The following is a 24,495-nucleotide window of genomic DNA, read 5'->3' as shown; positions in this document are numbered from 1 at the left end:
CCGGGTTAGATTCACTGGACTCTAATCCTGTGTCTGTACATATAATGGCCAAGGCCATTATATGCAGAAAGCAAAAGGTCAGACCCTTCAAGCTAGCAGAGTAGAGGCCTCCCTACAGCTCAAGCATGGCTCTGAAGAGGGTAGAAAGCAAGTGAAAAATAACCTGGCTGCAGAAGTTGCTGAGGAGGCCCTGAGCACCAGGAGTGGAAGAAAGCTGTGGCCTGAACACAGGGACAAAGTGTTGCATTACTGCAAGACACAGATAGTCTGCACCAAGTCTCATTAGGTACCTTCAGACCTCAACACGCAGCTTTTACACATGTATGTCATTTCTGTTTCCATTATAGCCCAGGGCTCAGTAACAAAGTTCAGGGTGCTAGGCAGATGCAGAAAGGGATAGTCCGCCACAGAGCAAGCTATCCCCATGGCTAGAATGAGAAAAGAGTGCTGAACACGTAAAGTGCTAGGAAACCAACTGGCTAATCAGAAGGTGAAGATACTTAAACATTAAATACTACTCACCAGATATCCACCTTTTCAGAGACAGGCTCATTGCGTATCACCTCTGGTGCCATCCAAGCCACAGTTCCCGCGAAAGACATTTTGGTACTTTTATCACTGAGTTCTTTAGATGTACCAAAATCTGAAATTTTTACTGCATCTGTGTGTGTAACTAAAACGCTGGGGGGGAAGAAAGAAATCAGCATTTTGCAATTTTTCTTGTACCACAACAGCCACTGGGATTAAATTCCTTCCTAATCAACACAAACAGTTATGGTTGAAGAGGCCATCCTGTTCACAACTGCAGCACGAGAATAAAAAATGATGCATTTACATCAATGAAAGCACTCACTTTCTTTGGGGTGGTTATGGTTTTTTGCCTCAAATGCATTTCTAAATGATCTAAGTCAAAAATCATTCTTGTTAAAATTGAAGCTAACAAGTCACTGAAGAGTCACTATAGCTGGGGGTGTTTCAAAGTTTTAGTAAAGCTATACCTTAAGCTGTACTGCAAACCATTTAAAAGTATTATCCTAATGCATATGTCATGGACTAAAGGAGTGATAAACATCTAGAGAAGAAGAATATAAGCAGCCAGATAGTTTTAGTCAGAAAACAACAGAGAAATGAGAAAGATGCATTCCAGAAAATCAGGGAAGTTACAAAAGAACAATTCAGAAGAAAAAAAAAAAAAAGCAGAAGGCAACGGAGTATCCCGCTTTCAAAAAGGACTGGAAACCACCAAATTACCACAACTATTTACCATGTAAGGTAATAGTAATGACTGGTAAAATTTTCAGTCTAGTTAAATTGCAGCTCAGGAGGGGAGTGCCAATAAGTTTCATTAGTTTCGCCCTCCTTAGTTTTTAGTCAACATGAAAAACAATAATGGGGCTTTTGACCTAGCTTTAAACTATTCCTCAAGAAAAAAAAAAAACAAAACCTAAAAAAAAAAATAACTGGGAGATGTTTAAGTAGCTAGAGACTCACTTTGGTGACTTTAGGTCTCGATGGATGATTTTGTGAAGGTGCAGATAATTCATCCCACTTGCAATCCCTGTGGACCAATCCACAAGCAGCCGAGGGGTGACTTTCCGCCCTGCTCGCAGGACTTCGTAGAGCTGTCCATGTGCACAGTACTCCATGATAATACAGTAGCATGGGGCTTGAGTGCAAACTCCCCTGTCAAAGAAAACATGCAGCTAGTGAGGATCAGTAGAGTAAAAGACCCAGAGCAACTCTCAAAGGTGGCAGTCAAGGGGCGGAAGAGTAACTCTGCCTGGGCAACCCTCTACTAATACCGCCTTACTGAACAGAACGTTTCCTGCATGCTTTGCACAGGAGGAGTCTCACTGATGCCAGGGGTGGGTTTCCTTCAACTTCCACACCTGCAGGTTTGTAGGGTTCACAGCGGGCGTTTTGTGAGCCTGCATGCAAAATGCAGCATCAGGAGGGAACGACATCAATAGCTTTGTTTTCTCAAGAATGTGTGACAATCTGAGAGGAAGGACGACCACCCATTTTGTTCTACAGACAGCTTAGTCCCTGGATTTTAAAAACTTGGCCAGGGTACACATACAAATGGCTCTTCCCTGGATAAAGGTATGTTTCTAACAAATTTCACAACCTACTTGAATGCAATGATGTTAGGATGTTTGAGTTTCCGCAAGTGCTTGATATCCGTTTCATTCTGATCTCTCACTTTCTTGATGGCCACCTCCTCTGCCCGGAATTTGCCCAGGAAGACGGCTCCCTGTGCACCACTGCCCAGCCACTGCAGTTCCGAGATCTCCTCGAATGGGACCTCCCAGGTATCTAGGCACAGGCAATGAAAGGAAACAATGTAAAAGATCAAGACAAAAATGTTCTGCTGCAAGATCGTACCTGGACAGCACCTGCCACCTCCCTTGCTATATCTCAAGGTGGACTTTTCAGGGAATGGTAGATGGTATCTCTTCCCAGTACAGGTGCAGCTGAGGCACACACTACATATGCTCAGCCCCAGCCTCCCTTTCAACGAGCTCCTCTCGCCCATCACAGTCACCTCCAGCCTCTTCCTTCCCATCCTCCCAGCTGCTTTTTCAACAGAGCTCACCACCACTGCTAACCACTCGGGTGAGCCACTTCAAATCAGCAGGCAGCAATTTAACGTACCAGGGACACTGGACTGGAAATTTAGGGAGCAGGTCCTGTACTCCAGAATTGAATGATGATGGTATCTCTTAGAAAGTACGTGACTCCATTGAAAAGCACAGATGAGAAAAAAAACCATCTAACATTGACAACTGACAAGAAAAAAAAAAGGTTCCCCCTCCCCCTGAAACAGAGCAAAAGTAGGAAATAAAAGGCAAAGTCAGAGGTGGCAGATTGTAAAACACAGATCGGCAACCCCCAAGTTACCCAACACAAAGCACATTAACCACCACCACCAGTCACAGAAACAGGTCCTTCCCACATCAACATTGTGTATATCAGTGTCAAAGGCAAAAAATATTAAGCAACTCCTCCTCTTAGGTACCCGCATGCATCTTGTAGGGATACTGCCAGAGTGGTCCAGTAGCACTGTATAAATTATTTCAAGACAGTTGTACCCATTGGAACAAAAAGCTTTGTTGTCTGTGAGTCACCTTGAAATCATCTTAACATCCCACAAACAGCAAGATAAAAGGCAGGTAATAATTTATTTACTGTAACTAAATAAATGTGTACGTTTAGAGAATAAATTACTTAGCAGCAAAACCAACAAGTAACCCACTGATTTCTGAAATAAAAGAAAGTCGCACCTGTACAGATCCCTATTTCAGATCACTACAAAGATGTGTCTTCTTTCATCCAGCTTCCAAGCCGTTGGGGTGTTCCCAGGGCTGCAACTGGGATCATGCAAAAGTGTTCCTTTTAGATACTGTCACCACTGAAGGGAAACATATACCCAAACTGTCTCTGGACTGATCCTGATTCAAATCTTTCCCTCAAATCATTTCTGTGACAGTCAGACACTAGCTGGATGTCTCCTGCCGAATGACTACTGTCCAGGCATGGCCAAGGAAAGCCAGCTCCCATCCCAAGCCAGACCCCAGCGCTCATTCTGCTCACTGAACTGGGGAAAACAAACATTGTTAACCTACAGCAAAAATTTCCTTCAACTTGGCAGGGTGAAGTTCAATCCTCAGCACATGTTTCTTCACAGATACAAGTCTATTTTTCATACTGATATATATCTGCTGGCAACCTTACGTTGTACAAAAATATTAAGACAGTGCACGCAGCTCTCAACTGAAATGCATTACAACTAAGCAACCCCAGTAACCGTGGATTTGCAGCAGACAATGCCTATCTTCAATTTTCAAGAATGCCATGACACTGTGAAGGCGATATTTCCTACCAGCAATGCGTTCTTTGGTATCAAAGCAAGAAATGCCTGTCTGTGTAAGAATCTAACAGAAACTGATACATGAAACATGCTGTGACCACTACCTTGACCACAGGACAGCCAAGTGTTTTAAAATAGCAAGCATTTTTCTCACCAAAGAACTTGAGCAATATTTTGCCACAATACTTGGTAATAATTGGTATTTAATTGGTATTTAATTCTTCAGATATTTAAGGACAGTTCTTTAAATAATGAAAGTAAGAGAAAATAAGGAAATTCATAAGTAAATTGGGAACATCTGTATTTCCATTAAATTCACAAACGCATTGCTTCTGAAAGAAGGTGGCAAATACAGCTGATTTTTGTGATTGTCGATGAACAGTATTTTTACATGGGCAACACTGAAAGTATTCCATTGTACTGAAATAGCTGTTCCTTTACATGTGAGATGACTGCCTTTCCAGTACAAGGCACGCAACACTGTCATTTATTTCCCTGAAGCACACAAAGTTTGTGAGCAGTATGGGTACCTATATTGCTGTCACCTAGGAGCCCTAATTTGCTCTCAATATTACCTACTAACCTCCGCAATGGCAAAGGCAGAGAGACTGTTCACAAAGTAAGCAAAAGTTCATTTGCTTCCTCCTGCAAAGTCATCTCATGTCTATTTGGTAAGATATATCCTTTCCCTTATCCCACTTGCACCCTGATCATCAAAGGCATGATTTGGGGGGAAAGGCTGCAGTATAGTAACCACCAGTGAAACATCCTACATCTTCAGGAATTTCAAGAAGAACAAAGAGCTAAACCATATGGAATGTATAATGTAACAGTAAGACAAAAATTAAAAAAAAAGAAAAACAACTTTCACTGTACAGGAGCATGTTACTATGCTTCAAGACAGCCAGAATCAGTGATTTGTTTGGCTCCCATAACATACCAAGCACTGAAAAGCTTCTGAAAGAAAGTGCTGCTGGTGGAGAAAAGCACTGGGCTACATTCAACTGAAAACCAGGGTTTGTTAGCATGAGTGGTGCAAACCTGCATTTTCTATTACAGCCCAAACCAACCAATTAAAGAATACATCTAAATTACCCTGTGTATGTGCTCCCTACAGATCTCTGGGAGCACCCGCAAAGACAATAGGCTGACAAAGGTCACTATTACTAAGTTAGTCTCACCAGTTCTGCAGAGGAACAATAGGCAAGACTGGAAAACGGAGGACTTAACACACCACCAGCTGAATACAGCTGAAAGTTGAGACCATACAAATCACCTGGCCAGCAGGTTATAAAGCTCTCCCACTGCCTGTACAGACCCATCCTCAACCACCTACAATACCTTGAAGCAAGGAATGGCAAATCACACCTGTCCCAGCTATGGCATACCTACGCAGCAGGTACCATGAGGAACACAGCACATGAGAGGTGAGGCTGAGATTTCTGTCATCTCAACCGACAGCTTGAAACAGAAAAGGACTTGCATTAAGCAGCTGGAAGAACTTGGGTGCATGGCTATGATGACTAACCACAGTTAAGACAAAGTGCCTGTCCAGAAGAGTTAACATCTCAGATGATCAGCAGGGTGGCTAGGAAACACACCTGGACACACTAACCAAGTACTAGACTGTACTGCCAGCCTTGTTCAAAAAGTCCATTAACATTGGATGGCTAAACATCCTTTGAGATTGACCAGACTTCAGGGCTTCCTACAGCTCTCCTAGCACCCCCCTGCCTCCAGCAGAAGAGACAAGGATACCTCCTACCAGGATGGAGCAGTTTTTAATTCCAGACTCTTCCGGGCCTAAAGAAACCTGTGGGATACTTCCTCTAAATAAATTAAAGTGTAATAGCAGCAGGAATTATGTAAGAGCTTGCATTTCTAAGGTGATTAAGAACCATTTGCGTAGAATGATAGGAATCTGTTTCCCATGGGGGAAAAAAAAAAACACAGGAGCCGCCTGTGCCATTGAGTCAATCTATCCGAAGCAAATTTTTGCCATTTGCCAGCACTGGCTCCTCCCCAGCACTGGCATTATGACAAGAAGCATCTCTGGTTTACAAAAAAAACCACGAACACAAGCACACTCTGTAAAACACCTTGGTCTCCAGGTTTACACAAAAATGCATGTGATGACAGTAAGCATGTAACTTGTGGATGGGAAGGTGAAAGCAACTCCTGAAGACAGATTCTTAATCCAAAGGAAATCTAATGAGTCTGTAGAAAACACAAACAAGTCTTACTATAAAGTGCTAGAGTTCCAACAACCCAAATTAAATTAGTAGATGCAAATTAAAGAACTAAGTATACCTCTCTGAAAGCACTCACCAACAGTCTTTAGAAATTGGGTAAACAACTGGAAAAACATAGTCAGGAGTGATTTTATGGGTCAAACCCAAAATAAGTAAACCTCAGATAACCAACTGGCAGCTGCTGGACAATACAGAAGCAAACACTCCCTGCAGGAATAACTACTCAGCAAGCAGGTAGAGCATTTAAGAGCAGCAATTCGCACTGCTTAGTCAACCAGCAGATCACCCTGCAGCAACCTCCAGCTGACCAAAGCTCTGTCCAGCGTGGGTCCTCAAGAGAAGCACAGAAATGCACACCTCTTGATGACCATCTCAGCATATGGAAAGAAACTCAAGGAGCAATTTCAACAAGATGATGATGATGTAGAATCAAGTTGGGCTGGTTTTGGCTGAGAAGGGATTAATTCTCCTCACTGGGGGGGTCGGCTACCTTTCCAGCTTCCTGCGCTCTGCCGCGTGGGGGGGAGGGGGCTGGGAGGGGCGGGGCCATGGCGGGGGCGGCTGACCCCAGTATATTAAGGGGGGGCAGTTGTGGCTCGGGAGCAGCGCGGTGTCGGGTCGGCGGGCGGCTGCGGCGCGGGCGGTTTGTTTCGGCGGTTCATTTCCCTCCCCTCCCCCCGGGCTTTGCGCCTCTCGTTGTTCTCCTTTACATGGCATTTCTGTTGTTGTTTCTTTTAATTTTAATTATTAAACTGTTCTTATCCCAACCCACGAGCGTTACCCTTCTGATTCTCTCCCCCATCTACCGGTGGGGCAGTGAGCGAGCGGCTGTGTGGGGCTGAGCTGCCGCTAAACCACGACAGTCTTTTTGGCGCCCAACGTGGGGCTCAAGGGTTGGAGATAACAACAGCTGCCGGTCACAGCACCATGTTGTCCTTTTTGCAGTTGGTGTTAAAGATTGGTCTTGGTTTGCTTAGTCTGCTGTGTTCTGCTGTGATTAGTAATGTTTTGCCTACTAGATTTGTTATACAAACACTCGTTTTCAGCTTTATCTGGTATTTGGGGTTTTTGCTGAAACCGTTACCGTACTTCGGATACCACCTTGTTGAGGCAATTAGCAATTATACCTCCTCCTCTGAGAGATTTTATATGGAAGAAATACAGAACAGTACCTTTGCAACTTTGTTCTATGATGTCTCTGCCTCTATTACAACAACCTTGTTGTATCTTGAACATCCTTGGGTGGTTAAGGTGCACCTATTGTTAGTTTTTGGGCATGTTGTTTTAGTTTTGACTAAGCAATTTAAGAATATCACCCAGAAATCTGCCCCGAGGCTTGATAGTTACGAGTGGCAGGGCATGTGGGATAGCATGGGCAAATACCTAGGGCAGTGGGCACCCCCAGTGTTTTGGAGTTTCACTCCCGAACAAGTGCAGAATCCTAAAAAACTAGTAGAATATTTGGAGAAAGTATGTTGTTACGCTGGGAACTCCAGAGAGACACAGATAACTGCAACATGCTGGGGCCTGGCCCATGTGTACCAAGCCCTGCTCAACAGTATTCAGTGCCCCCAGGGGGAAGAGAACGTCTCTGGATTGAAATGCAAAGTGACTGGCACTGTAGACACTCCAGCCCTGACTACAGGCACTGCAGCCACTCAAACCCCCACAACAAGTACCGGAGCTAGCTCAGAAAATAAACCCGTACCAGTATCAGTTGCCCCCATACACAAGATGAAATATTGGAAGCTGACGTCAACTCGTTTAGAACGGGATGATGAAGAACCAGGGCCATCACGGGGAGAGGAGGAAGAAGTCATAAATGAAATAGAGACCACCCGATCCCTGTCTTTAAGCGAGTTGCGAGATATGCAAAAAGAGAGATATGCGAAAAGATTATAGCCGTCGTTCAGGTGAACGCATTGTCACCTGGCTGCTCCGATGCTGGGATAATGGGGCCAGTAGCCTGGAACTAGAGGGAAAAGAAGCCAAACACCTGGGATCCCTTTCTGGGGAAAGGGGCGTTGACAAAGCAATTGGGGTGAAAAACATAGGCCCTCAGCCTCTGGAGGCGACTCCTGTCCGGAATGAAGGAAAGGTATCCCTTTAAAGAAGATGTTACATATCGCCCAGGAAAATGGACAACTATGGAGAAAGGCATCCAGTATCTAAGGGAATTAACTGTGTCTGAGGTGATTTATGGTGACCTGGACGATCAACGGTCATCCAAAGATCCAGATGAAGCTGACTGCACACGACCCATGTGGCGGAAGTTTGTACAGAGCGCACCATCTTCTCATGCAAACTCATTGGCAGTGATGTCCTGGAAAGATGACGAGACACCAACGGTGGCAGAGGTGATTGATAGACTCTGGGATTATGAAACAAATCTCTTCCTCGCACATCTCTGCTGTGGAGAAACTATCCCAAGAGGTCCAGCAACTCAAAGAAGATATGTCCTACTCCCCACCTCGACAGAGTAGTGTCTCAGCTGTTAGGAATAAGCACCCTTTGGCTCAAAGAAGGGGATACACACCACGGGCCACCCTATGGTTCTACCTGCGTGACCACGGAAAGGACATGATGAGGTGGGATGGAAAGCCTACCTCGACCCTACAGCCACGAGTACATGAACTGCAAGGAAGAACAGTCACTCAGGGAGGCTTTTCCAGGAAAGCTGCTGCTCCAGTTTCCAGTGAGCAGGTCCCCAGACAGAGGAGTAGAAGCGCAGATTTTATTTCTAAGTGTAATAGAGGGACTCCTGATTCACATTTACAGGAAGTGAGTTGTGACTGCCACGATCAGGACTAGAGGGGCCCTGCCTCCAGCCGGGTGGAGGAAAGGGATAACCGGGTTTACTGGACTGTGTGGATCCGATGGCCTGGCACGTCCGACCCACAGGATTATAAAGCTTTAGTGGACACCGGTGCACAGTGCACCTTAATGCCATCAAACTATATAGGGGCAGAACCCAGCAGCATTGCTGGAGTGACAAGGGGATCCCAAGAGCTAACTGTATTGGAGGCCGAAGTGAGCCTAACTGGCAATGAGTGGCAGAAGCACCCCATTGTGACTGGCCCAGAGGCTCCGTGCATCCTTGGCATAGACTATCTCAGGAGAGGGTATTTCAAGGACCCAAAAGGTTACAAGTGGGCTTTTGGCGTAGCTGCCTTGGAGACGGAGGAAACTGAACAGCTGTCTACCTTGCCCGGTCTCTTGAAGGACCCTTCTGTTGTGGGGTTGCTGAGGGTCAGAGAACAACAGGTGCCGATCGCCACCACAGCAGTGCACTGGCAGCAATATCGCACCAACTGAGACTCTCTGATCCCCATCCATGAGCTCATTCACCAACTGAGGAGCCCAGGAGTCATCAGTAAGACCCACTCACCCTTTAACAGTCCCATATGGCCAGTGCAGAAGTCTAATGGAGAGTGGAGGCTAACAGTAGACTGTCGTGGCCTGAATGAAGTCACTCCACCGTTGAGTGCTGCTGTGCCAGACATGCTAGAACTTCAATACGAACTGGAGTCAAAGGCAGCCAAGTGGAATGCCACAACTGATATCGCTAATGCATTCTTCTCAATCCCTCTGGCAGCAGAGTGCAGGCCACAGTTTGCTTTCACATGGAGGGGTGTCCAGTACACCTGGAATCGACTGACCCAGGGGTGGAAACACAGTCCTACCATTTGCCATGGACTGATTCAGACTGTACTGGAACAGGGAGAAGCTCCAGAACACCTTCAATACATTGATGACATCATTGTGTGGGGCAACCCAGCGGAAGAAGTTTTTGAGAAAGGAGAGAAAATAGTCCAAATCCTTCTGAAAGCTGGTTTTGCCATAAAACAAAGTAAGGTGAAGGGACCCACATGAGAAATCCATTTCTTAGGAATCAAATGGCAAGATGGATGTCGCCAGATCCCAATGGATGTGATCAACAAAATAGCAGCCATGTCTCCACCAACTAGCAAAAAGGAGACACAAGCTTTCTTGGGCGTTGTGGTTTTTTGGAGAATGCATATTCCACATTACAGTCTGATCATAAGCCCTCTCTATCAAGTGACCCGGAAAAAGAATGATTTCAAATGGGGCCCTGAGCAATGACAAGCCTTTGAACAGATTAAACAGGAGATAGTTCATGCAGTAGCCCTTGGGCCAGTCCGGGCAGGACAAGATGTAAAAAATGTGCTCTACACTGCAGCCGGGGAGAATGGCCCTACCTGGAGCCTCTGGCAGAAAGCACATGGGGAGACCCGAGGTCGACCCCTAGGGTTTTGGAGTCGGGGATACAGAGGGTCCGAAGCCTGCTATACTCCAACTGAAAAAGAGATATTGGCAACATATGAAGGGGTTTGAGCTGCTTCAGAAGTGGTTGGTACTGAAGCACAGCTGCTCCTGGCACCCCGACTGCCAGTGCTGGGCTGGATGTTCAAAGGAAACATCCCCTCTACACACCATGCAACTGATGCTACGTGGAGTAAATGGGTTGCACTGATCACCCAGTGGGCTCGAGTAGGAAACCCCAGTCGCCCAGGAATCTTGGAAGTGATTATGGTCTGGCCAGAAGGCAAAGATTTTGGAATATCTCCAGAGAAGGAGGTGACATGTGCTGAAGAAGCCCCACTTTATAACAAACTGCCAGAAGATGAAAAGCAGTATGCCCTGTTCACCGATGGGTCCTGTCGCAATCAAGCAAGCGAAGCGGGTAAAGCCTCTGTGGTATGGGGGACGGTGGCTGAAATATAAATATTGGGAAGCCTGGCAAATTGACTATATCACACTTCCACAAACCCGTCAAGGCAAGCGCCATGTGCTTACAATGGTAGAAACAACAACTGGCTGGCTGGAAACATATCCTGTCCCCCACGCCACTGCCCGGAACACTATCCTGGGTCTCGAAAAACAAATCCTGTGGCGACACGGCACCCCAGAGAGAATTGAGTCAGGCAATGGGACTCATTTCCGAAATAGCCTCATAGACACCTGGGCCAAAGAGCACGGCATTGAGTGGGTGTATCACATCCCCTATCACGCACCAGCCTCTGGGAAAATTGAAGGGTACAATGGACTGCTAAAAACTACACTGAGAGCAATGGGGGGTGGGACATTCAAGCACTGGGATACACATTTAGCAAAAGCCACGTGGTTAGTCAACACGAGGGGATCTGCCAACTGAGCTGGCCCTGCCCAGTCAGAAATCCTACATACTGTAGCAGGGGATAGAGCCCCTGTAGTGCACACAAAAAGTATGCTGGGCAAAACAGTCTGGGTTCTTCCTGCCTCCGGCAAAGGCAAACCCATTCGTGGGATTGCTTTTGCTCGAGGACCTGGGTGCACTTGGTGGGTGATGCGGGAGGATGGAGAAATCCGATGTGTGCCTCAAGGGGATTTGATTTTGGGTGAAAACAGTCAATGAACTGAATGGCACAATATGAACTGCTATATAATATTGTGTGTCACCTCTGTGTTGTATCAATGATATCAGAGTACGAGCCTCCCAACCCATGGAAGATCAACTATGAAACAAGCCGTGCAGCAGTGATGGAACGATGACTGACTCGGTATGCAGCAACCCACCGCCACACACCATCTCTCCCACCCAGAAAGACTGATACAACAGATGGAGCCCAGAGTCATGGACTGGGTGAACTCAATGGACGTTTTACAGGGAAGGTCCATGAACTAAGGGAATGATGTCTGTGTGTTATGTTAAAGGATGGGAAGGGGAGGGGTGGTGGTTGGTACGGTTGTATTGCATCATATGGGACCTGGACATGGTATAAATGGTATGGAATAAGGGGTGGAGAATGTGCTGGTTTTGGCTGAGAAGGGATTAATTCTCCTCACTGGGGGGGTCGGCTACCTTTCCAGCTTCCTGCGCTCTGCCGCGTGGGGGGGAGGGGGCTGGGAGGGGCGGGGCCATGGCGCGGGCGGCTGACTCCGACTGGCCAATGGCAGGTTCATTCCATACCACGTGACACCATGACCGGTATATTAAGAGGGGACAGTTTGCGGCTCGGGAGCGGTGCGGCATCGGGTCAGCGGGCGGCGAGCGGCTGCGGGCGGTTTGTTTCGGTGGTTCGTTCCCCCTCTCCCCTCCCTTCCCCCCTCCCCCAGGGCTTTGCGCCTCTCGTTGTTCTCCTTTACATGGCATTTCTGTTGTTGTTTCTTCTAATTTTAATTATTAAACTGTTCTTATCCCAACCCACGAGCGTTACCCTTCTGATTCTCTCCCCCATCTACCGGTGGGGGAGTGAGCGAGCGACTGTGTGGGGCTGAGCTGCCGGCTAAACCGCGACAAGTGTTGTCCTTATCATTTCCCCCATTCACCAAGCCTTTGCAGGCAATATGGACTCAAGTATCAGACATTTGCAAAGGGCATGAAACCTATTTATATTTTACTACTTGTAACCACACCACTACCACCATGTCCTAGAGTTTGGGCCTGCAGGAGATCCAACACTGGCAGGCAGGGATGACAGCGAGCAGCAGCAAGTATGAGGAAGCATCTGCAGGATTAAGTCCCCCATGGCTGCAGGTCCAAACTGGACTGCTACCCCAGCTGTTGATTCAGCCCAACACAAAGGATTGCTCCTAGATAAGGCTTAAAGTAGTTGTTTCGTGAGGAGGAGGAAAAAATCATCATCTGCACAGATCTGTGGCACCAGCCCAAAGCTGTAAATAAGCTCCCAGGGGAATGAAAGGCCACCATAAGCCTCTCTCTACTGCTGAAAGAGCCAGAGACATTTCCTCAGCCTGTCTTCTCCAAACGCATAGCACTTGCACAAACACAAACTTTGCATCCATCCTCTGTGCACTTGCTAAAAGATAGCAAAAATAAAAGCAATCACACACAACTGCTGGCCTGTATGTAACTGATGAAACGCAAACAAAGAAGATTTTCTGGTGGCAAGAAGCAAGAATGAGATCATCTGGAAAACACAACATGAATATTCTGACAAAATCCTCAAGTCTTAGCACAGAAGCAGTTTAAAAATGTTTAATCTTTGGGTAATAGAAGCGCACTACTACTATCAGACATATGTCCAACTGATCAGCTCTAGAGGAAAAAAAAATTTTTAAAAAATCAATCATCTTTTCACTCTCATTTATGACAATGAAGACATTGAACATGCAGCTAAACCACACAGGCCACACATAGCAGACCCCAATTAATCTTCAGCCTTACTACATCTGTAGCCATTTCAAAATTGCCCTTTTAGGAAGGGCCGAATGCCAACAGCAAACTGCAATGCATCCATAAATCTACAGCTCTGAACATGCTTATAACACAAAGAACAACAAGATATTTCTGTGCATACCAAGAGGAGCTCTACGTGTACCCCCCAAATACAACAATGCTCTCAGCTGCTCGTTTTCATTAGTTAGTGCTTCAACCTTTTTTATTGGTGACTTTCATACAAAAGAAAGTGTCCCCTGTGGGCCATCAAAGCACATATTAAACTGTGGCCTCCAATACATCTGCTGTCCCAATTATATGCGAAATACGATCTCCTTGCCCCACAGGTAGCTTTCCTGAAGCTACCCATCCAAGCTTACAGGCATACGCAAGTACGTGATGGCTCAGCATCAGCCAGCAATGCGAAGTCTGACCCGGTGAGATAGTGCTCGTGTGGGATAGTCACAGAATTGCTGGAAGCAGACGATGTAACTCTGCATCTGTGTCCTTTCCTTGGAAAGTTTCAGCTTCACTTAAAAAGAACCTGAGCATACAAACCAAAGCAGCACAACAGACGTGCTGACACCATGCCTCCTTTGAATCTTATCTGATTGCTCCAAAGCTCATTTTCCTTCACAAGGGAGGCTCCCCAGCCAGATACAGCCTCATCCAAAACTCACTACATCTGACTCCACATATTGTGCAATCACCCCAATTGTGTTAATTCCCCAAGGAATCTTCAGTCACTCTTTTTTATTTGTAGACTCAACAATGTGTAACACTAAGTTTACAACATGCAGACAAAACTTAGAACCAACTTTGGCAGAGGATTTAAAAAACAAACAACTCTTGCTAAGCACATAGGTCTGATAGACAAAAGGCTGCTGCTTAGGAGGCACCTGCCATTCTGCAATGCAGAGGTAAATTTCCCTGCTCAGAGGTATGAACTGGAAACGACTGACTCTAGGAAGAAGTAGTAAAAACCATTTGATTAACACTGAGTCATGACCAGAGCAATACAGGAGAGTTCTACCCCACAGTCTAGTATGGTGGGCAGGCTGTTCCCATTTTCAATAAGCCTCAACCATTTCAGCTCCTTAATTCTAATGACAGCTTGTTCTTTTCCCATCTGCCACTTCCCTCCCCCTGTGCTAGGGGAGAAGTTAGACACCAAAGGCAGAGCACATTCTGCTCTTTAGCTTTCAGTAAACCCTGAAGATATATGTATGCAATTGACTGGGAATTACTTATTCCCAAACTACATGGGGTTTATATATATATATATATATATATATATATATATATATACACACACATCTACATATATATATATTTATACTCACATATGCACACTTATACATTTATACATTTACACTTATACATCTAAATGAAAACATATAAATGTTAAAGGGCGTATTTCTGGAAAGATAAGTACTGAATGATATTTTAAAGAGTAAAATTACTCCTGAATAAAAAGACGTAAGAGTTCATGTAACATGCCCACAGAGAAGCAATACTTTTGCTATTAGGTGGTCAACTGGAGACAGCCTTCACATACACATACAGGGGTAGAAATGCCTATGGCAATGTTTATCATCTGGCATGAGGAAAATACCTACGCCTTTGTTTCTCATTTGGCATGAAAAAACTGCAGAAATTAAGTAGGTGGTACAATCCCTGTGCCAAACACAATTCTTTCTGATCCTCACTTACACAAATACTCAGTTCAGATTCAGACCTTGTCACAACGGTCCAAGGCATGGGTCAGAACAGACAATTGTTTTTGACTCCATCACGAGCTGCCTTTGCTACGGATGACAGCTGTTGGCTGTGCAATGCAGGATTTCTCTTTGCAAACCCATCATAGGGCTGCACAAGACAAAAATGATCACATGGAAAGCTAGGAAAAAGCACTGGGTCACCTTCCTCATTTTCACACATTTCCCCAGAAGCAATAAAGGTTCGCTTCCCCACTTACCTTGCTGTTGCAGTTTGTAGTCTGTGGAGTACGCCTTGCCTATGATGTTCCACACAGGCCTCAGACAACCAAAAAGTCCCTCAAGAAACCCACCGCTCCCACTGCCTGATCTGTTGAACTGGACTTTAACATCATCTGCTCCACTGTTGCTCTCTCCATCCATAGTGTTCCTGTTTCCCTGAGGAATGGGTGTTTCAGACTCATCCTGCTCTCGCAGCTGCAGCACGCTGTTCTCAAATTGGTCCCTAGAGTCCTCACTGATGCTGGTCAGCACTGCTGCAGTGACTGGGCTGCTCATGTTTTCAATGAGGTCTGCCTGCAGCAAGCCCTTCTCACGCACATCCTCTATGAGCTCGGGGGATGTGCGGTTTCCAGTAGGTCCATGTTCATCATGTAACCTACTAAAGTCTTTATCTTCACAGAAAGCTTTGCCGATCGAGTTTGGAGAGGAAGACAAGCTCAGGTGCTCCTGAGTACTGGCCATGACGCCGTGAGTGTGCATCAAGGAGGTGGTCTGAGTTGGTACTTAGAGACTTAGTACAACACAATGCAGATGTGACACACAGACCCAGTACCTGAAATGAGAGGAAAAATGTATTTCACATCTTTATTTAAGTATTTTCACTACATGCACTTTCACAGAGGCGAGCTGATAATTAACTAAACATTCCAGACAAGTACTGATACTTAGTAAATAATTACTGCCCTAAAAGAAGCAAATAAATTATTCCAACAGAAACTCCACTCACGCAGTACTCTCAATAGCCTACTACAGGAATTGCCTGGTAAACAAACACCACAAGTTTTAAACAGAAGCCTAAAGGTCAAAACCGTGAAAGACACTGCAGCAGAGAGCTGTTTCTTCATGGTTACTATAGCATTTATCAGACTGAAGCTGACCCTCAGGTGTTTCCCAGCTCAGGTATGGTTTGAGTCCAGTCACTGCTTTTGGGTCTGGCACAGCCCACAAGCTTAGGATTCCTCTGCAAACCCTTGAGACAAGGCATTAGAAAAACAAAGCACAGCGATACAGGTACCTTTCGTCCACAGAGGGATGGTTTGTAGCTGCTCCCTCAAAGTCCCACCTAGTTATGACCATCCTGGTCCTTCAGTTTAATTCTTTCAAGTTCAGTGTAGCAAAATACGTTACCTTCTCTAACCATGTACATGTCACTCTCATAAACAACTAAGAATTACAGAGCTTCATGGGAGCAGTATACCCTCCTCTCTGATCTCCCCCCTTCCACAAGGCTGAAGAGCATCTCCTCCCACTGCTCTGCTTTCCCCCTACATGAAGTTCCTGGTAGTCTGCATTCGAGTTCAGAGCTGGTGCCCCTTTTTAAAAGTCCCCCTATCTCTCTTCTCTTGCTACATGCTCTACTGAAAGACACTTTTTCCACAATCCAGCGTAGTGCCACCTTTCTACAGAGTCAGGCCGACAGCTGAGGGTCGCGCTGCAATAGCCGACCACTGCCAAAGCACTTTTCTGGAGTAGAGCCACTTCTGAAACAAAAGTCTCTAACTTTGCGACAGAAGTTATTAAGCGTGTTTTTCCCGTAACACAGAACAAAGTCCAATTCTAAATTCCATGTGAAGTTGTGGTGGGAATGGCATTAACAGAAACTATTTTGTTAAAAAGTAAGATCAGTTATGCTGGGAGCAAAGTCCCTGGCTCTGCAAACAGCCACTGAAAGGAAGAAAGAAGTGGCCAGGTAGCACACAGCCAATCGAAAGAGAACAGCTCAGTCCCATAACTTCTCAAGATTAGGTCATCACTGAGATGAGAGATAACACCTTCAGACTGATGTATGAAAAGCTCATGCCTTGGGTTTCAGCCCCTCTCCAACAGCAGAAGCAACAAATGGAAACAGCCCATTTTATGTTCCCATATTTCTACCTGATTGCATGGGGTATGATTAAAAGCTTTATTATCATTTAGGGTGTAAGCTTCATTCTTTAAAAGAAAGCAAAATAGCAAGTGGGGCAAAAATTGCAGCACAGTCCATACTAGTAAAGGAGCTGAATTAGACTTGTACAGGAAGCTCTGAGTTGTTTATTCCTGGCCTACCTGTGACCAGTGTTACAATGACTGATTCCCCAGCGCAGGAAGCTGTAGGTTGGCCGCAGCAGCATGGTTACTACTAGTACTAGTTGTTGTATGATCGCAAACCTTGTTGTCAATATAAATAAAAGGGAAAAGTTTCAGACCTGAACAGAATTTCAGAAAAATGCCAAAACAACTCCAATTCAGTGCTCCTGGGCACTGCCCCCGTTCATTTCGAAAAGTCTGAGAGACTTTAAGCAAAAGCAAAATGTGACCAGTGTTCCTACAGAGAAATCTGCTTTTCACAACACAGCATATTAAGCAATGTAAATAAAACGTCAGCCAGTTTCCCCTGCAAAAAAAACCCTAGAATGAGAGCCACAACAAGAATCTGGGGTAACAGCATCCCAGAAGTATCTCAAATTTAAACAATGGGAAGTGCATTAAGGATTAAATCAGACTAGGAGGATAAAGTTGGTTTGGTGGTACACAACTCTCAAAACTATTTAATAAAGGCTAGGATTTTGCCTTTACCTTTCTGTGTAGTTTTCTAACTTCACAATGCATGATCATGTAAGATTTAACAGAGAAAGAACAGCTTTTCCTGAACATATTTCATATTTTCCTAGTTTCTAATCAGATTATCAGCATTGCATGTGACTCCTCCCCCCATGTATTTCTCAGTATTGCCTTGAAAGTTAAGCCTCTCTCTTCCATTCTGCTGCTGAAGCACCACAACATATATACATTATGCTGCTAATAGCTACTGGACCACCATGACCCTCAGTTCACTTCTACTCTGGTATTATTTGCCCTACGGACACCTGCAGCCGTCCACTGAGATCAGGGCTCAATACAGCAGACAGTGCAAGTGTACACAGAGAATCCTGTTTTTTGATGTCAATAAAAAGATTAAGAGTTTAGGCAAGTCACATGCATTTTCTGTGCTGTATCACAGAATCACGGGCATATTGGCTGGAAAGGACCTCTGGAAGTTATCAGGTTCAACCTCCCTCCTACCTGCAGCAAGGCTAACACAACGCAGCTCAACCATGGCTATGACAACCCAGCCAAGAACAAACCCCCAGATTCAGGGACATCAGGTCTGTTTTACCAGGTCAAATTGCCTTCTCCAAGACTCAGCTGTTTCAAATAAAGAAAAGCCTTAAAGCACAGTGCCCTGACATCTTATATGCCCCTGTAACTGCTTCACGGGCAGCGGAAGCATGCAAAAGTTACAAAATTATTTTCAAACTGGCATGATACAGCCTTATTTAGGTACTTACATAAGCAGCCTGTTTTTTCAGGGGTGTAGTGAACTCATTGTTTTGAGAGCATGAGATGGCAGCATTTATTTTAAAACAACTTCATATCAAGACAACTTGAAGTGGTTCAGATACGTTGCCACAGTGCATCAATGCTGACTTGTTGGGGAAATTAATTTTTAAAATTATCTTAGATTACAGTAAATTCTGCAATGTGCAACCTCTTCCCTTAGCAAAATTTGATTTAACACAGACAAATAAGGTTGTCCTTGACCTTGCCCATCTCTACAAACAAGGGATGAAGAGCATTTTTCAAGCTTTATCATCATGCCTCCCCTATTCTTTCAGTTAGAGTACCAAAAATATGGCTGAGCTTGTTTGTGTTGAACCCTCCCCAATAAAAGAAATCTTTATTTCATTCAATGCAAAGAAAAACATTTCCTTGAAAGTTTAAAGTTTCATTATATATAGGCTGTTTGCCATTTGGGATGCTTATGATCTCTATGTGCCTCTGACTTCTACAGTGAAGAAGAGAGTCAAGCAGCAGTCTGTTTCTACCTTAGCGATGCTTCTGCTGTAGCAGTATTCAAGTCAAAAGCTGAAAGCTCTGTATGCGTAGGATGATTGTGTGCATATTCAAGATATTCAGGTTTCACAAAGTGCTGCTGCAAAACCAGACTTCCAGGCAGACCCTCTGACTTGAACTGTTTTGATGAGTTCATGCACTCTGCAGCTAACAAATTTATTTTACACCTATAAGGAAATCTGAGGCTCAGTGTTACTTTGTACAATCACAACTTCTTGTAAATGATTCCATTTCCAGGCAAAGCATTTTTCCAGGCAAAACCCCACCGTGCTCAGACAAAAGGAGCACAAAGTGCACCTCTTCCAGGAAGAGTGAGACCACACCTCAACACACCAAGACAGCCCAAACTGCAGCTTAAACACTATTAGAAAAGTGACAGTTTACCCTAATCAGCACCAGAGCAGGTGAATCAGTTTCCACAAGGCACACTCTCACGTTGCCTGATACTGTGTCTGCTCTGGGAAACATCCATCCAGTAAGTGTTCTCACACACACACGGAGCGCTCACAAAGCACGTGGCTGCCGATACAAGCTCAATATTTATGAGAGTGTCAAATCAACAGTCAGGTTAGAAGATGGCAGGGTTAAACAAGTGCCTTGCATGGACCATAATGGAAGTTTCTCCTTTAAAGAGCTGTGCTAAAAATAGAGTAGCAAATCACAATTCCAGATGCAGCACACAAACAAAATGTTAGTATGCTGTAAAGGCTGCAAAGTAGTCGCCCCTCAGTTTCCTAATAGCACAGATGTCTAGTAATATTGTTAGTTTCCTTGAAGCACTATTTCCTATATTACCCAGTGAAGCATACTCTATGCTTGCACTTCCAATATACAAAGGAAATAAAAGCAACTGTCTAATCCACATTTAAGGGCTGAAAAACAGCATCTGGCAGAAACTACAGAAACAGAAGCTGATACATGGTAAATACCAAGGACGGAAGAGATTCCTGTCCATATCACTACTTGCATTCAAGCCCTGGAGTTCCCTTGCTTTTTCCTCATACTGAGTGTGATTTCCTTCCAGCTACATTAGGCACAGCAAGGTAACTACACCTTTCCGCACTGACAACACAACTGCAATTTATGTGTGTATCATCTCAAGACTAGTGCAATACTCCTGGGCTGGGACAATACTTGAAAATGTTCTAGAATCTAATAAAAATGCAAAAAAGCACGCTTACAAAGTACAGTTATCTTGCTACACATATCTTGCAGCTGACTTCTCCCGCCCCTTGTGATTATCTCTCAATTGCTACACAGCATTTTTACAACAGGTTGATCCACAGTCCTCTCCCATCTCTTCATCTTCCACACTGAACAATTTCAGCACAGAAAAGCACTGAGAGTTGCTGAGTTGGCAAGTACCAGTGCTTTGGTTGTCACTTCTGACCTTTGGGTTTGAAATCACATTATTTTATTACCCAGGATTCCAACAAACTTTTTCTTTTCCCAGTGTCCTGATGAGGAAAATGCTGTATGAGTGGATCAGATACTCTCATGTTGCACCTCTATGGTTTTACATTACTTAGAATAAATGCTTGTTTTTTGCATGGTTGTTTTGAACACAAACTGTAATAGCAGATTTATTAATGAGTTACACATCATCATAATGCAACCTCTTTGTTTTCAGGGTTTTTGGTTTGTTTTTTTTTATTTTAAGTCACATTATTCAGAGGAAGGAATTGCAAATGAACATACTCTGACGCTTCACCCAGAATTTGCTCTGCCTTTCTTTCCCTTCTCCAGGACAAAGAAAAAAAAAAAAAGCTTTATTTTGTTAGGTTTTCAGAAAAGAAACCGCATTATTAACCTAGCCCTTATTAACTCGGTGCAGTCTAGCCCACATTATGGGCAATTCTTTAAGCTAACTATGGAGTAGCCTAAGGCAAAAGCTTGGAGTTTTTTAAGCAATCCATCTCTTTCTCAAGACACACTGTTTCTTCAAGGAAGCATGTTTCTTCCACATCACTCATACATCCCATCTCACACCCGCATGAATGCTCAGCCTCCATCCAATCTTTATTTTTAAATACTGCAATTCTGACATTGCCAAAACATAATTTCTGATAAAGCAGTTGAAAATTTTTCATCTGACCCATATGAGATTTTCTGACTGTCACTGTAACAGCTCTTAACACATTTATGCATGTACCCTAACTTACTCTAAAAGAAAATAGCAGATTTATCCAGGAAAACTGAAGTGTTGTAACACTGGCTTTTTTGTGCTTTACCCTGTTCTTTCTCCTTGTCAGATAAATACTACACTACTTCTGTACCTCCTGTAGAATACTGACTGCAATCTACACTTTGAATTAATTTCTCGAGTAAATATTTGGATGCCACCTCAATATAAGATGACTAACTTTTGCAGACACCATGATCATCACCTGAGCTACCTGGTAGCAACTGTTTAGGGTTTGCAACTATCATGATCATTCTGAAATATTAACAAAATATTCATAATGGCTGAATTCACGCTCTGTGCATAAAGCCAGCTGGAGGTTTGCTATGCACCTTATATATTCCAACTAAGCCTCTCAAAGTAGAAGTAAGAGGCACCTAGACTACCGTGTAAGAAGAAAGCATGCCACACCAGAATTACAGGATCGCTATCCCCATTTCCTGCCTCCAAAACCCAAGAAAAGGATCTGCAGACAGTGAAACCTTGCCACTGCTGTGCCACTCAGTTCCCCATGATCAGCATCTCACTGACTTTCTCCATCAGCAGCACACAGTGGTACTTCTCTATTCTGTAGCCCACAAAGTATGTTTCCTGTGCAAAAGCATCAAAGAATTTTTTTAACCAGAACACCTTGGCAACCACTATGCTGTGGCAAGTTTTGTAGCTTAACTGTATGTTGGATAAGGTAACACCAACTATTCTTCACTTTGCATCTCTCATCTAATTCCTTTCTTCAAACAACCAGTTGTTCACTGTTTCAGTGACACCTGAAGCCTATTTATCTTCTTAATGCCAGCTGTGATTTTATGAACAATCTCATCCTGAACTCCAACATCTTTTTTCAAGTCTAAAAATTCCCACTCTACTTTCTCTTTCACTGTATAAAAGCTGCTCTGTATCTTTGATCACCTCTCTGCATCTTTTCCATTTCTCCTACATCACCTTAGAGTTGCAGGAGTAAGACCACAGGACAGAATCCCCAATGTGGGCACACCACAGAAATGTACAAAGGCATAATGATCATTTTCATTCTTTGTTGCTTTCCTAACTATTCCTCTAATGCTATCTAGTGTCTAAGCATGCTTCAGGATGCTGAGCTAACTTCCATGGGTCTCTCACGACCTTAAGATCTCATTCTTGAGCAGTAAAAGCTAGGTTAGAGCCTAATTCTTACGTACATAATGTTAAGATTAAATTGTATTTAATCAACACAAAATTTGACTGACATTTTATCACCCAAGTTCCTAAGAGCCTTCCAATACTCTCTGCAATTGGCTTATGTGTTTATAATCCTCAGTACCTTCCTTCTGTAGTCTTAGACCAAATTCTCTTGCTTCAGGATATTCCTAAATGATCTGGATAAGGGAAGAAAAGGTAGAAAGAGTACGAGTAGTGTAATCTCCAAAGCAGAGCCGTATGGCAACTCCTTTAGAGAAAAATGTTTCAACATTACTGTCTATTTATCCTTACTCTTATTTCATACCATTTAACCAATCATTTGTCTGTGAGAGGGGTATCCCTGTTATTTTAGAGCCGTTTAGTTTCTTTAAGAGTCTCTGGTAAGTATTCTTGCCAAAATCCCAACAGATTGTATCAACCAGATCCCCTTTTCTCACATGCTCTTGACTCCTCCAAAGAAATTTAATGGATTCCCAAGGCGTTACTACTTCACCTTAAAAGAACTTGTTGACTCTTGAAATGTGTGCATTTCACAGCATAGGAATTAATTTCTACCTCCACAAGCACTAGACAAATATTTAGCTAGTAACTCCTTCAACATAAGGTCACAAATTTGTGGGGAGTGGAGAAGTGCTTGATTTGCATAAAGAAATCAAGCTTCCACTTCTTATTTTGGCACAAGAAACAAATGAAGTAAAAAAACAAACCATCTTTGTGAACAAGGCAGACAAAGACCCAATCCATCCTCCCTTGTATTCAGGGAGACCTCTTCAGCTGATTTCAATGACAGCAAGATTGATTCCTGTTTCACCTGCTAGCCCGCTTTGCAAAGTGCAGTTTGTGAAATAAGCAGCTTACATAACTGTGTATTTTTGGCACTACATACATAAACGCTTCCTCTATCCTGTATAAGGTATTTTTGGATCTGCTAAAATGCTACTGTGTTCTTCCAGGGCTTTGCATTCTTCTGCTCAGAAATTGCATAATCTGATGCCATAGGAAGTAAGTGATGTTGCATAATGATTCTTATATTCACTGCAGGATTTTAGTACTACATGTTTCTGTTGCAAAGCAGCCCTTCTCTGTGTTTCTTAATTGAGGTCCTTGCTTTTTGAAGAAAGGATGATCTATCAGCCACCTGCCTTTGGGGCATAGGGATAACAAACCAAGGACCATCTTGTACCATACTGCTACAAGAATTTCACTTCACAAAAATCAGTTTAACTTTGTATGTCCATTTGCTACTTTTCCCTCACTCACCACGGTTGTTGGCATGTCTTAAGCTATGTGCATATATTAAACACCTGAAGTTTCATATACAATGTTCTGACATCTAACTGACGTTTGATACCCTCCATCACAGGCTCATCAACACTATTGCAAAATATTTAGCTGGTATAAAAGACAGACTAAATGCTGATTAGCCTTTTATACTACTGAATTACTATTGAAATCTGCCTTAGAACAAAACTTAGAAGTGACCTTAAGTTACACTCTTCTCTTTCATCTTTCCAGCTGTCTTCATAGTATGAAAGAATTTTTAAAACCCAGTCACAGACTTCAGGTTCTGCTCTACTCCTCTCTTCATCCTTCAGAATTCTGCACTTTCTTACCTCATTAAAGATCCATGTTACATTACTAAATAGCAGTAACAGATTAAAGGATTTAATTTCAAATATTTTTTGCAACTACAAAACCCAGGAAAAACTCAAAGTTCAGTTCACAGACTCCTTACAGCTTCTTTGACATTGCCACATGAGGCCATTAAAATGTTCCAGCATTACCAATGAACAGTGTCTTGTAATTTCCCCCACTTACAGAACTGAAACATCACATTTTCCTCCAAGGAGTAGTGTTAAGATTAATTAGTGTCTGAAAGATCTTTGAGGATGAAGATCAATATCAAACTGCTATTTTCAGGAATCCAGTGAATGAATCAAACTCTCACTTTAATTCAT

At 43.7% G+C, this 24,495-nt stretch overlaps 1 protein-coding gene across 3 annotated transcripts in view; it reads right to left on the bottom strand.

Annotated features, from left to right (window-relative positions):
• MAP3K13 (mitogen-activated protein kinase kinase kinase 13) overlaps positions 1-24,495 on the bottom strand; it is an 82,718-nt gene that overhangs the window by 14,544 nt on the left and 43,679 nt on the right. For all 3 annotated transcript variants that reach the window (XM_075099515.1, XM_075099517.1, XM_075099516.1), the window contains 4 exons: positions 15,282-15,856; positions 2,133-2,316; positions 1,492-1,683; positions 523-681 (listed from right to left, as the gene is read on the bottom strand). In XM_075099515.1, the coding sequence (XP_074955616.1) occupies positions 523-681; positions 1,492-1,683; positions 2,133-2,316; positions 15,282-15,783 (1,037 nt within the window). In that variant the 5' untranslated portion in view covers positions 15,784-15,856. The remainder of the gene's footprint in view (positions 1-522; positions 682-1,491; positions 1,684-2,132; positions 2,317-15,281; positions 15,857-24,495) is intronic.

The sequence above is a fragment of the Phalacrocorax aristotelis genome, chromosome 7 (genome assembly GCF_949628215.1).
Source record: "Phalacrocorax aristotelis chromosome 7, bGulAri2.1, whole genome shotgun sequence".
NCBI classification, from domain to species: Eukaryota; Metazoa; Chordata; class Aves; order Suliformes; family Phalacrocoracidae; genus Phalacrocorax; species Phalacrocorax aristotelis.
This window is presented reverse-complemented; position numbering and strand designations above follow the sequence as displayed.